Below are 11,530 nucleotides of genomic sequence, written 5' to 3' on the forward strand. Positions count from 1 at the left end.
GTATTCGGACGACCCTGCAGATCGGGGTTACCACATGGATGTCTCTGTTCATGACCACCAACAACAAGTCCGGATGATTCTAAACTTGCACTATTCTACTTACTAACCCGCACAGGGCTGTAGGATTTGGCCATATCTTCTGGATTGGTGCGCATACGGAAGTCGGCCATTTCCATGATTTCTGTGACCAATAGTGGCAAAAACAATAGCCATATAGTCTGCATGAAAATATATCTTTAATCTTTTAGTCAAAATTTGACATCCTCTAAGTTTGAGCAGTGACAAAAAAAATATACATTTACGATCGCAAAAATATCCATCATCTTAAAATAGTGTATTAATCCAGTATGAAAATACTTAGTATTGTCTCGGTCCTCGGTCAAATTCACAAACTTTTTCCTACATATGCATCAATGTTCGTCAAACGTTAGTCCTATATGGATGGCTAGGATATGCCGATACCCCTTCGTGGGCTAGCTTATCCCTCCAACTTTAGTGTAGTGGAAGTGAACGGGGGACACTGAAGCACACCTCGTGTTGTAATATTAATTTTGTTGACCTAGCACCACTAAAGCGTAGTACTCCCGTTGTTCCAAAATAAGTGTCACAATTTTTTTCAGATATGGATATACTTGCATATTAAAATATGTTTAGATACATCCATATCTAGATAAAGTTGTAACATCTATTTTGAAACAAAGGTTGTAGTATTTGTTTTGTCGATTCAAACACACATGAAATATTGCAGAACCGCAATGTTAGATCAACGATTTCTGGTGCGGATTGAGAATTAAGAAATACCCGAGCAAATGAGAATCAGAAACTAATATCTTCCTTACCATTGCCCAACGTAAATCACTTAACTAGGAAGAAATGCTATGAAATATAAAACCCTAGTTAAGTGGCTACCCTTCCAACGCAGTCTTTTCGAACTAAAGCACGCGCTTTTCACACCGCCAGCCAAAGAAACCAGGAAGCTCAGGGGCGCTTTTCACACTTTCATATGAAGCACAATGAAATGAATTGAGCTGGAGTAAGTATATATAAAAAGAACTAAAAGATACTAAAAATATTTCTGCATTTTGAAACCTTTTAGATCTTCAGATTTGTCATGAAAAATTGTATGCAATGAACAGACTTTTGAAATTTATATTCGATTCTGCTCAGCAACATGAGTGTGTGTTTGTCAGAATCTGCATCTGATTGGTTTAGTTAAGCTCCAACGTCACTGTTATGTCAAGTAGTAGTACATATCTGTGCTAGATTTTCTTTTATCCTTCTGGTAGCCCGTCACCCACCAGAAAATTATGTTCTCAACACTGTGTAAAACCCTTTATCTAGCTAGCTAAGCTAACAGTGTTACACCCAGGGGGCTGATAGTTTCGTGAATCCTGTCAGTAACCAGAGCCAAGCTAGGCCGGTCAAGTGCAGGTGGGAGGACAGGAAGGATGTACACTACCTGTGTCGCAGAGCAGAACAACAATCGGCGAAGGCATGATGAGGAGGTAGACCGTTAGACAGGTACCCCAATGTCGGCACGGCATGGAGCCAAAACCCTGCGCGCCACGACCTTATTACAACGGGCTTGCATGTGTGGCCCTCTCCTCAGCCTGAAAAATGAACAGACGCTGATTGCTGAAATACAGGACTCAAATCTACAGTTAGTTAAAATTATAAATAAGGGATGTGATTGCTGGATCGTGCGAACGGTGGAGAGTGAGCTGATTGATTGAGGCGTACATTGAGCGTCGAAATATCTATAGAAAGTGCCAATGGAGTAAGGACCCATGCCCATATGCCCGCATACATTTTGGAATGGAACAGAGTACCAGCTGGTGCCTGCTACGCGAGATTTGTACCTTCATGCAAGTTGCACGAACGGGCAATTCCAATGTGGAGACGACTTGTGGCGCATGTGGAATTGTGGGACACATACCTCGATTATGTTTTCGTTCCACCTTGTCTATGCGATCTCTCTGGCTAAGATTTCAGCAGCTTTCTTACTTTGGATGTTTCATTCCTACCGTGAGCTGCTTTTATGTGTTGGGAGCTCTCCTGCAAAACAAAAACAAAAATCAAGAGCTAGGTCACGTAGCTGCTTTTATGATGTTTGTGTGATATGTTGTTGTTTCATTTCCTGAACTTGTAGGTTGTTTTTTCTGAATTCTGTATAGGGGGAATTATACTATCGGGTTTTTGCCCTGTAGGAATGCTCAAGGGCGAGTATTCGCAACGGGTTTCCTCATAGTACCCCCTTTTTCCAACCTTTATTTTCTGTCCCTTTTTTTCCTGTCACTTGCTTGTAAAGGACTTGTTATTTCTGTTATGCGAGTAATGGAAAGGGGCTAGCCCAGTTGAAAAAAGGTCGCGTAGCTTGGAAGAGTCTCTGTAAGGGCATGTACAATGGTAGAGAAGGCATGCCTTCCCTTACCCCGCCACATCAGCTAGAGAAGGCATTAGATATAAGTCATACAATGCATTATCTCTTACAACCTTCTCTAGTAATTAATATGAATAATTAAATTTTGGTAGGAAATTTGTTGCTAAGGGAAGACATATGTGATACAATGGAGAAAATAGTCTTCCCTTATTTTCTAAGAGATGATCTCTTAGCTAAGGGAAGACAATCTTCTCTCTCTTCATTCTCTCTCCTCCAACTAAGCAAAAATCTGACGTGGCATCTCTAAGGAAAGGTTGACATCACCGCATTGTACATGCCCTAATGGCAATGTATTATACTCCGGGGCAAGGATCTGGATCGGGGGAGAGGAGGGTGGTGCTTTACTCTGTTTGTTGAGTCCAGGGGAAGAGTAGTAAGATGCAAAAATCGTGAGAGAGAGAGAGAGAGTGGGAACGGTCATGCAAGGGCATATAAAAAAAAACCCGGAAATTTCGCGAAGGTGACAAATTTTGACCCAAGATTCCTTTAATAACGACTTTAAAAGGTGAATAGAGGAAGTACTACCTTTCGCCTTTCTCCAAACCAGAAAAGAAATAAATGTCACTCACCCAAAAAAGAAGAAGGGTGAACCAATATAAAAAGAAGTTGGACAAGGGATGCTTCACCAAAGCTAAGATATTGCCTATAGCACATTTTTTTGACATATATTTCGGACCTTTTTCATTAGTTGGTCTGAACTTGTTGGGTGTATCCAATTACTATTAGAGGCCATAGATTTCAAGACCCGGTGAGTGCACTATTGGCAAAAATATAGTACTTAAACCATTCTTTTCCTAAAATTACACATGATTTTTTAACTTCTTCCCCTTCGCCTCCTAAGAGATGACACGCAGCAGGTGGTGTTAGTGAAGGCACATTGTAGATGCCGATGTAGTAGTCTATTGGGGAAGAGGGTGTGCAGTGCTATTAACAAGCCAATCTATTGAAATCGGATGTGGTTAGTTGTGATATATGCACAGACTTGCGCGTCCCACTGCATGATTCAAGTGGTATGCCGATGGCCTCAAACCCTCGGAAATGGGACAAAAGCCTTGGCATAGATATATGATGAGGGTTGCCATCGGCAACATCTCAATCGACATGCGGAGGCTGGCCCTCGGCAAACAAAAATCCGTCGGCATACACATGTTTGTCGAGGGCTTACCGTGTGACGACCAGTGTGACGGTGATGGGGTGGGAGTTGGTGAGTCGCAAAATGGTGATGATTGTGCTTATAGGCAATTGTGATGGATGTAACTTTCCTATGTCATGTGTCGAGTTATATCGCAATGCGCCGAGTTCGTACCTTTGTGATTATGTTTTCCTACAATTAATTGCACACAAAAATTCCTCCTTGATAACACAAAAATATAAAAAATAAGCCTAACTCACTTGATTAGGGAAGTGGATGTACAACCCAGCCACCAAGATTCAAGTCCTTAGAAATGTGAATTTGGATTCTTATTATTTAAAAAATTCACTGTAGGAGCTTTCCCTACCGCATTCCTTTAAAAAAACACAAGAATATGAATGTTTTTCTTAGTCTCTTAGTTTGGAAAAACAACAGAACAGTGTATGTAACGAGTGACGGTTGAAATGTGCAGCTGGCACGACAGAATCTGTCGATTTAACCGCGACATGCAGACGCCACACAATCTCTTTCTTTCTTCTCAGCCTCACGGACGATTCCACGAACCAAACGACAAACTTGCATTCACGTCTTTCGTCGTTGAAGCGGCCGTCGATGGGTTCATCCAAGCCGACGCCAGCCACAATCTCTTCCAGTGCCCAGTGCCGAGTACCGACTGCCGAGAAATACCCGACGCTTCGCCGTGTCCACCGGGATGCGACTGACGCACACCAGCAGTTGGCTCCTTCGTCGCTCCACGACCTCACGCTCGCCTATATAACCACGCCGGGCTTCGTCTTCCTCCTCTCAGACCAGCCAACGCTAGCCAAGAGCAAGAAGCTAGAGTACTTCAAGCTCGAAGCTAGCTAGCTACCCAGCCAGACACCATGGCCCGCATTGCGCCGCTCCTAGTGGTGGTGCTGCTCTCGGCACTGGCCGCCGTGCAGCTCTCGCCGGCGTCGGCCTGCCCCACCTGCCCGACCCCGGTGCCTCCGCCGCCGCCCAAGGTGACCCCACCGCCGCCGTCGTCCGTGCCGTGCCCTCCGCCGCCGCACTACACTCCCACGCCGTCGCCGCCCACGCCGTCGTCGCCGACGGGGAAGTGCCCCGTGGACACGCTGAAGCTGCTGGCGTGCGTGGACGCGCTCAACGGGCTGGCGCACGCGGTGATCGGTGCCAGCCCCAGCGACACCTGCTGCCCGCTGCTCTCCGGCGTCGCCGACCTCGACGCCGCGCTCTGCCTCTGCACCGTCATCAAGGCCAAGGCGCTCAACACAAGCCTCGTGATCCCCGTCGCCATCTCCGTGCTCGTCAACGAGTGCGGCAAGCACGTGCCCTCCTCGTTCCAGTGCCCGTCTTAGGACGAGCTCTATCACTTACCATGTATCACCCTGCATCTGCAATTCTGCATGCATGGACTAAGCTCTCTCCATGTGAGTAAGTACACGCGTACGAGTCTTGCATGTATGGTCATACATACAAACATGTATAATAATATCACATATGCATAGCTATACAGGTTCATGCATGAACAGCTCTATATGGCTGCTTGTGGTGTGAGCCTTATAACATGCATTGTACAATTGTGTATCATATAGTATCTCGTGCAAACTATAATTGCATAGCATATATAGGCGTGAGTTGTGGTGTTGGTTTTGTAGTATTCTTTTGAAGAACTATGAGTAAATCCTTTGTAATGTATAAGAAGTTTTCACATGCATGTATGTCTTCCTTTTGTGTTCGAGAAATAGGGAATGGGGGAATTTTTTTGTTCAAAAGAATTCCATGTCATATTTGGAGGATCTTATGTACGTAGCTTGCTTGGTTTGCATGATAGCCACAGGAATATTTGCTACGGTATATTATTGTGTATGTAATTCCAAACGGAAGTTTCGATAGAGTTCCCACCTAAGAGAAATGGGGAGTATACCTTTATTTGAATGACAACAAAGGCATCACACAATCCCTCAGATAATTCTTCCATTTCTCCTGGGACGCAACCAAACGGCATCTATTTTACGCGTTCATGTGGTCCCAAATTCTGTAGAATTCAACTTGTCATGATATCCTATTTCTACAATTTTTCCATTCTTATACTTTGTAAATCCTTGAACTAAAGAGTCCCCAAGGTTTACAGCCCCAAATCCTCCCGAGTAAAAGAAAAGGACCATCTTCAACTCCAAATGCTAATACTAGGCTGGTTTCACCGCGCTGAATCAATTTTTCCATATTAGCATGAGTATCAACTCAACTTTTTGAGTCCTGTAAAATAATTCTAGGGATTGAAATTCTCCAAAGGTTCTGTGAAAATCATACCAACTAAAGAAGCCATTAACAATGAGGACGACAAGAGTCAATTTGGATGCACATTCAGCTGTCACTGTGTCACTACTCGCTACTCACTGCAGTGAAAACATGTATACACAGGTCACATCAACCACAGCCATAATGTTTCTGTAGATGACAGCCATAGCGTTGATCTAAGGAAAGAGGTTGGCACAAGGTTTCCTTTTTCTCGAGCATCTTATACGAATACGACTGTGCGTGAGAATGGTCTTTATTCACCGCAGAAAGGTCACGGAAAAAAGTTTGTCTACGACCAAAATAGGAATGAACGGATTTTCTTAAATGCAGAAATGAAGATTTCTCTGTCACTGACCTGCCCCATCTTGCTTTTCCTATGAACCTACAAGTACCCGTACCATATAGTAGTAAGTAAGAAGACAGGTTGAATAAATATGAGATCGAAGAAGGGCGAAGGAAGGAAAACATAAAAATGGCCAAAAGCTCGAAGGGACTGTCTCATCTGTTCCCACCAACAACGCTAAGCAAAATGCACCGAGGAAAATCTAAGAAAAATGTACAGATAAATGCACACTAAAAAAATGTAAACGATAAATTGAACAGCCGTGTAGGTACAGGAGACAGAACTGAGTGTGTACTCACGCATCAGCATAGTTTCATCAGCTATCACAGGTTGTCAGGTTCGTTGTAATACATGATTCAGGTCAAGTAACCGCAACCAGCAGAACACAGGAAAAAAGCGATTTCAGCAACAGATGACACACTGAGATTCTACATATATATCCATCCATTCATACAGCAGGTGTTTTGAGTACATGGTTGGTCGAGCAGTGTATAGAACAATATAAAGCAAAACCAATACAATTTCACTGTGTTAAAGCACTTCAAAATGGAACAGGGGGAGGCTCAATGCGCTAAGTGCAATCAGGCATGGGGGGCATACATTTTCAGCTAACTGCAATCAGGCATGGGGGTCTCAAGCGACGGCTTGGAGAGCCCTCTCAAAGTTATCTTCAGCTGATGCGGTGGACTTAACTAGCACGTGGTCAGGATGCGACAGTTTCAGCTGGCTGCAGAAGCATAGCAAGTTAGAACTTACAAGGAAAATGTTTTAGTTAAAAAAAGTAGTAAGAACATGCATCAGTTACTTATATTTACCGGAAACGATTGACTGATATCTAACAGGTGTGCGTCCTACCAGTAACTTTTAGAACTCTGATTGATCTTCTCAACTTAACAGCCTCTTACGTATTATGTATACTAGTACTTTTAGGATGCCCAATTTTCTACTCATACATTCCTCTAATGAAACATGGTCCTATTCTACTAGATTGAGATTGGTAGCATTTAAGAAAAGTAGAGGGGTTTTGTGTAATCCGGGTGGAACAATAGTTTGGAAAACAGCCGATACAAGTCATTTTCAAGTTGCAGGGAAGACCTAGTCAGGATATGTCAGATCAGAAATAAGTGGCCACAACATGTTAATACCAGATACGCAAAATCAGGATAAGAGGCCAAAAACCCTAGACAGACAAATTCATCCACTGGAAAGAGAGAACGGTTTGCTAGTACAGTATGCCATGGCAATCAGTCTGTGGTCCTACTCTTAACACATCTTGCAACTAGCACAGTCCACATCTCTTGCAACTACCCGGAGCCAATCGTCCAAAGGTACAGTTGCAGGGTTGCTAGGAGTTGTAAAAAAGCTCGAGTGGTTACTGTTTACCGAAGCTGAGAAGTAATATACAAACCTTTAACCCAAGGGGGGAAAGATTGTGCATGCGATTTTCTACTAGATGATATGCTCGCTTGAATTCTCTTTGAATTATTTATAAACTAGCCTTGAAACTTAGGAAGTGCCATTAACATTAACACAAGTTGGCAAAAAACTATAAGGATGCATTCCACAGGGTTGCAGTATGTCCTGCTAGTTATAGATTTCTAGATAGTGTTTGCTGATAAATATCAACTTGACAAATATCAAATCTGATGAATACGAGCAATCCACATGCATCCATCAAGTCGTATTTTCTCAAACCACTTCGGCTTGCATCTACAAAACTAGATATAATGCCATTTTACAGCAATCACCTAAAGAGCATCAGGCATGGGTTAAACTGTATAGTGTATACAGTTTACATTCTTACTTGAAGTATCGTGATGACGCCTTGCCAAGGTGGAGATTACACACAATGAGATTGGCAAGAGTTTCAGGATCCTTTGCATCCTACAAGAATTTAAGATATGGTTTGAGTACTGCCTTGCATATTATATCCTCTTTTTTTGCCAAATAAAAAAACCAAAATTCAGGTGTTTCGCTGCTAGTTATTTGCTTGAAAATTGGGTCATTAGTAATTACCTTGTTCAGGGCTTCAAGCAATAGAGTTTCAGCCTCCTCAAAGCTCCCCATGTGCATACAGCAAACTGCCTTGCCATTAAGAACCATTCCCGTCATAGGATATTTTTCAGCGAAGTCCTGGAATATGAGATAAGCTTCACGGATCTTAGAGCCACCCTGCGCCATAGATTAAAATTATGATATGCTCCTGTTTCCAGAAACAAACAAAATTTCAACACTTCCACCACACTGCATGTGAAATTACTTACAACAGCAATATCTAGCCAAGCATTTGCTAGTTGCGTCAGTGTATGGTCCTCATCAGTTTGTTGCATGATCTTCAGTTGCTTGTCAGCATAGTCTGAACGGTGCATCTTAAGGAAGATCTGGACATTCAATGCATGTCTGTAACCAAGCAAGCAGCAACAACCAATATTAGCATTCATGAATGCTGGACACATTAAAACAAGAAATTCAATCACCAAATAGGGCAAATCAGCAACGCCAAACACAAATCCAATTAAGCAATACTGTATGACTGTATACCAGTATGAGCCAGTGACAATCACAGTACATCACTTACTATGGATCTTGGAAAATAAAGGAAAATTTAAGATACGAGCAAATGAATGTCATCCACAGTTCCATACAACTCCTCATAGTTAGACTAAACATGATACATATCAAATACTCACTCCGGTGGATGACTGGAACGTAATATGGAAAAGGTGAATAACTACAGGATTGAAGAAATGAATAACATGAACAACATTGCAGAATTTCTACATATCATTCCAAAAGATTTTGACTATTCATACTGAACACCATACAGACTTGTTTAACATTGCCTTAAGTTGGTCTAAATTACTAAAGAGCATATAATGATGTTCACTAAAGATTTAGCTCTTGATACATGTGCCGGAATATTATTTTACTGGTGTTTTCTTTCTTTCTCTCTCCTTGTTTTGGTTTCCTTTTGTTTCCGTTGGGTTTCATATCTAGCCTACCACAACTTGCTTGGGAAAAAGGCTTTGATGCTGTTGTTGTTTTATATATACTGATGTTCACTCTTGTGTATGGTTATGCCACAATCAGATCAGAAATTTAAATCTGAACATCTTAAGTTTTCTCGAAAAATCTGAGCATCTAAAGGTACAGGTAAAAAAGAAACTAACAGGTCCAGAGTTCCTCCAGTGTGTGTGTGCTTGAGAGCCTCATTGTAGTCTTGTTCATGCATAAATATAATTCCAGCAACCAATCGCAGAACAGGATTGCTTCCAATAGCCGAGTCACTCAACCATTCCTTCAGGCTGGAGATTGCGCCTTCCTTCAAAATCGCACAAAGTAATAATAATTTATGAGCATTTCAGTGTATCTAGAGAAATCTGAGAGAAGGACAAAACATGGCAGTGGTAAGACACACTACCACTCATTTTCTTAGTTTAGCTCCATCAATAATTTTAGTACGACATGTACCAAAAAATATTCAAAGAAGCAGACTGTTTAAATGTTAAAAACTGGATATATATAATACTGGAATCTGGATATGTATAATACTGGAATCTGGATATGTATTACAAGTATAATACTCCCTCCGTTCCTAAAAAAGCTTCTCAACTTTATGTAGATACGGAGTTATATATACATGTTTTAGCTATAGATTCATCCGTATTTAAAAAAAGTTGCGAAGCTTTTTTAGGAACGAACAGAGTATCATTCTATAATACTGGAATCTAGATATGTATTACATACTACTGATTAAGTTTTTCTTCTGATTGAGGAAAAAATTAATTCCAACACAAGAACTATTTCGTGCAATATTATCTGATCTAATACTTCCCTCCGATTCATATTATTTGATGCTAAAATGGATGCATCTACAACTAAAACTTGTCTAGATACATCTATATTAGCATCAAGTAATATGAATCGGAGGGAGTACCATAAACTGATATGATATCATTGCATCTCAGGTTAACCATTCAGGTGCAACTAATAAGAAGAGGGTTGCTAGTGAAGATTATTTTAAACCGTCACATTGCTGTCTGAAGCTAAACTACTGTCTGTAGTCCTACTTAAGCTCAAACACAGCACATTTGCATTTTACTATTCAAAGGTGGTATAGATTAAAAGCACAGACTATATCATACATCCGCATGACACTATCATCATAGCTCATAGGTACGCATTGTAACGGGTTGAGGTTCCACTAGCAATTCAACGAGGCAGCAATGCTAAGCATCCAACAAATGTCCTACACCAATACACCTAATAGTGTTGAGGAAATACTGCTGAATTACCAATTTTACAATGCACAAGTTGTAATGAAATAACATTAAGTATACAGTGTCAACAAGCTCGTCAGTGCTCAGCCTATGGCAGTGAAAATTGTGCAGTGGATCTATCATCAGATCAGATCACTGACTGTAACCGCAACAGATCTAATAGCCCTAAGATCACAAACAAAACACACCCCGACATCCCAGATCCAACCCCATACTCCACGACCAGGAAGAGATCAGAGGCCAGATCCGGCGCGCTAACCTTGTCGCCGGTGAGGTAGAGCGCGAGCAGCTTGACGGCCTGCAGCGACGTGGCCGCCGAGGAGTCGATCTCGCTGATCACCAGCTGCAACAGCACAAACCCAGTCGATCAGAGCCAAATCGCGGCGAGGCTGGCTGCGGGAAGTGGAGCACCCCGCTTACCTGGTAGGATCCGAGCGCGATGTAGGAGCGGAAGACGATGACGTCGCGCTCGGCGGCGGCGTCGGCGTCGAGGCCCGGGACGTCGCTGTTGTTGATGGCGGACTGGTAGGCGCCGAGGTAGAAGAGGTTGCGCAGGTTGAAGAGGAGGTCCGGGGTGGCCATCGTGGGCGGGTCGCCGGCGACGGTGGCGGTGGCGGGGGCGGGTTCGACGGCGAGGCGAGTGGGGAGATCTCTCGGGGGAAGAACTGCTCGTGCGGTTTGGTAGTGGAAAGAAACTGGAAGGAGAATGAAGATGGCGAGCTTATAACTGGGCTCGTGTTGGGCCTCGAGTGGACTAGTTGAGGCCCTGCTGGAAGGTGGGCCTAGCCCGATGTGAATCCGGTCCGGGGAGGAATTCGAAGACGCACTCCGTGCTGACAAGTGACAACCGACTCCTCTGCCTCTATATTGAGCGAGCCATTGATCCTCCTCGGAAAATCCAGAATCGACAGAACAGATCTACGGATGGCTGACAATATAGAGTTTTCGTCCCAGGTGGAGGAGGAGTTCACCGGAGACGGAGAGGACAGTGCACCGAAGAGGAAAGCGCGGACGACCGGTCTAGAAGCGGGTGT

The 11,530-nt window shown here is 43.0% G+C and overlaps 2 protein-coding genes across 3 annotated transcripts; one reads left to right on the forward strand and one right to left on the reverse strand.

Annotated features, from left to right (window-relative positions):
• The first annotated feature begins 4,241 nt into the window (after positions 1-4,241).
• LOC124675907 (36.4 kDa proline-rich protein-like) lies at positions 4,242-5,270 on the forward strand. Its single transcript, XM_047211979.1, has one exon. The coding sequence runs from the start codon at positions 4,457-4,459 to the stop codon at positions 4,928-4,930; it is 474 nt and encodes a 157-aa protein (XP_047067935.1). The 5' UTR covers positions 4,242-4,456; the 3' UTR covers positions 4,931-5,270.
• Positions 5,271-6,616: 1,346 nt separating this feature from the next.
• On the reverse strand, positions 6,617-11,107 carry LOC124676138 (coatomer subunit epsilon-1). Of its 2 annotated transcripts, XM_047212213.1 has the most exons (8): positions 10,917-11,107; positions 10,756-10,839; positions 9,387-9,538; positions 8,481-8,616; positions 8,233-8,388; positions 8,021-8,100; positions 6,829-6,943; positions 6,617-6,791 (listed from the first exon to the last, which is right to left on the reverse strand). In XM_047212213.1, exons 1-7 carry the CDS (start codon positions 11,076-11,078, stop codon positions 6,850-6,852), a joined length of 864 nt encoding a protein of 287 aa, XP_047068169.1. In that variant the 5' UTR covers positions 11,079-11,107; the 3' UTR covers positions 6,617-6,791; positions 6,829-6,849. The 2 variants fall into 2 exon arrangements, with proteins under 2 accessions (XP_047068169.1, XP_047068168.1); XM_047212212.1 differs by having other exon boundaries at positions 6,617-6,943.
• Positions 11,108-11,530: the final 423 nt, after the last annotated feature.

Source organism: Lolium rigidum, chromosome 7 (assembly GCF_022539505.1).
Source record: "Lolium rigidum isolate FL_2022 chromosome 7, APGP_CSIRO_Lrig_0.1, whole genome shotgun sequence".
Lineage (NCBI taxonomy): Eukaryota > Viridiplantae > Streptophyta > Magnoliopsida > Poales > Poaceae > Lolium > Lolium rigidum.

Bases quoted from the DNA above. Each gene is read 5' to 3' on its own strand.
- LOC124675907 (XM_047211979.1), top strand. From the start codon at position 4,457: ATGGCCCGCATTGCGCCGCTCCTAGTGGTGGTGCTGCTCTCGGCACTG.
- LOC124676138 (XM_047212213.1), bottom strand. From the start codon at position 11,078: ATGGCCACCCCGGACCTCCTCTTCAACCTGCGCAACCTCTTCTACCTC. The intron at 8,617-9,386 runs GTTAGTTTCTTT...GCTTGGTTACAG, and splicing joins ACTGGAGGAACTCTGGACCT to ACATGCATTGAATGTCCAGA. The intron at 6,944-8,020 runs GTAAGAATGTAA...ATGCTTCTGCAG, and splicing joins GCGTCATCACGATACTTCAA to CCAGCTGAAACTGTCGCATC.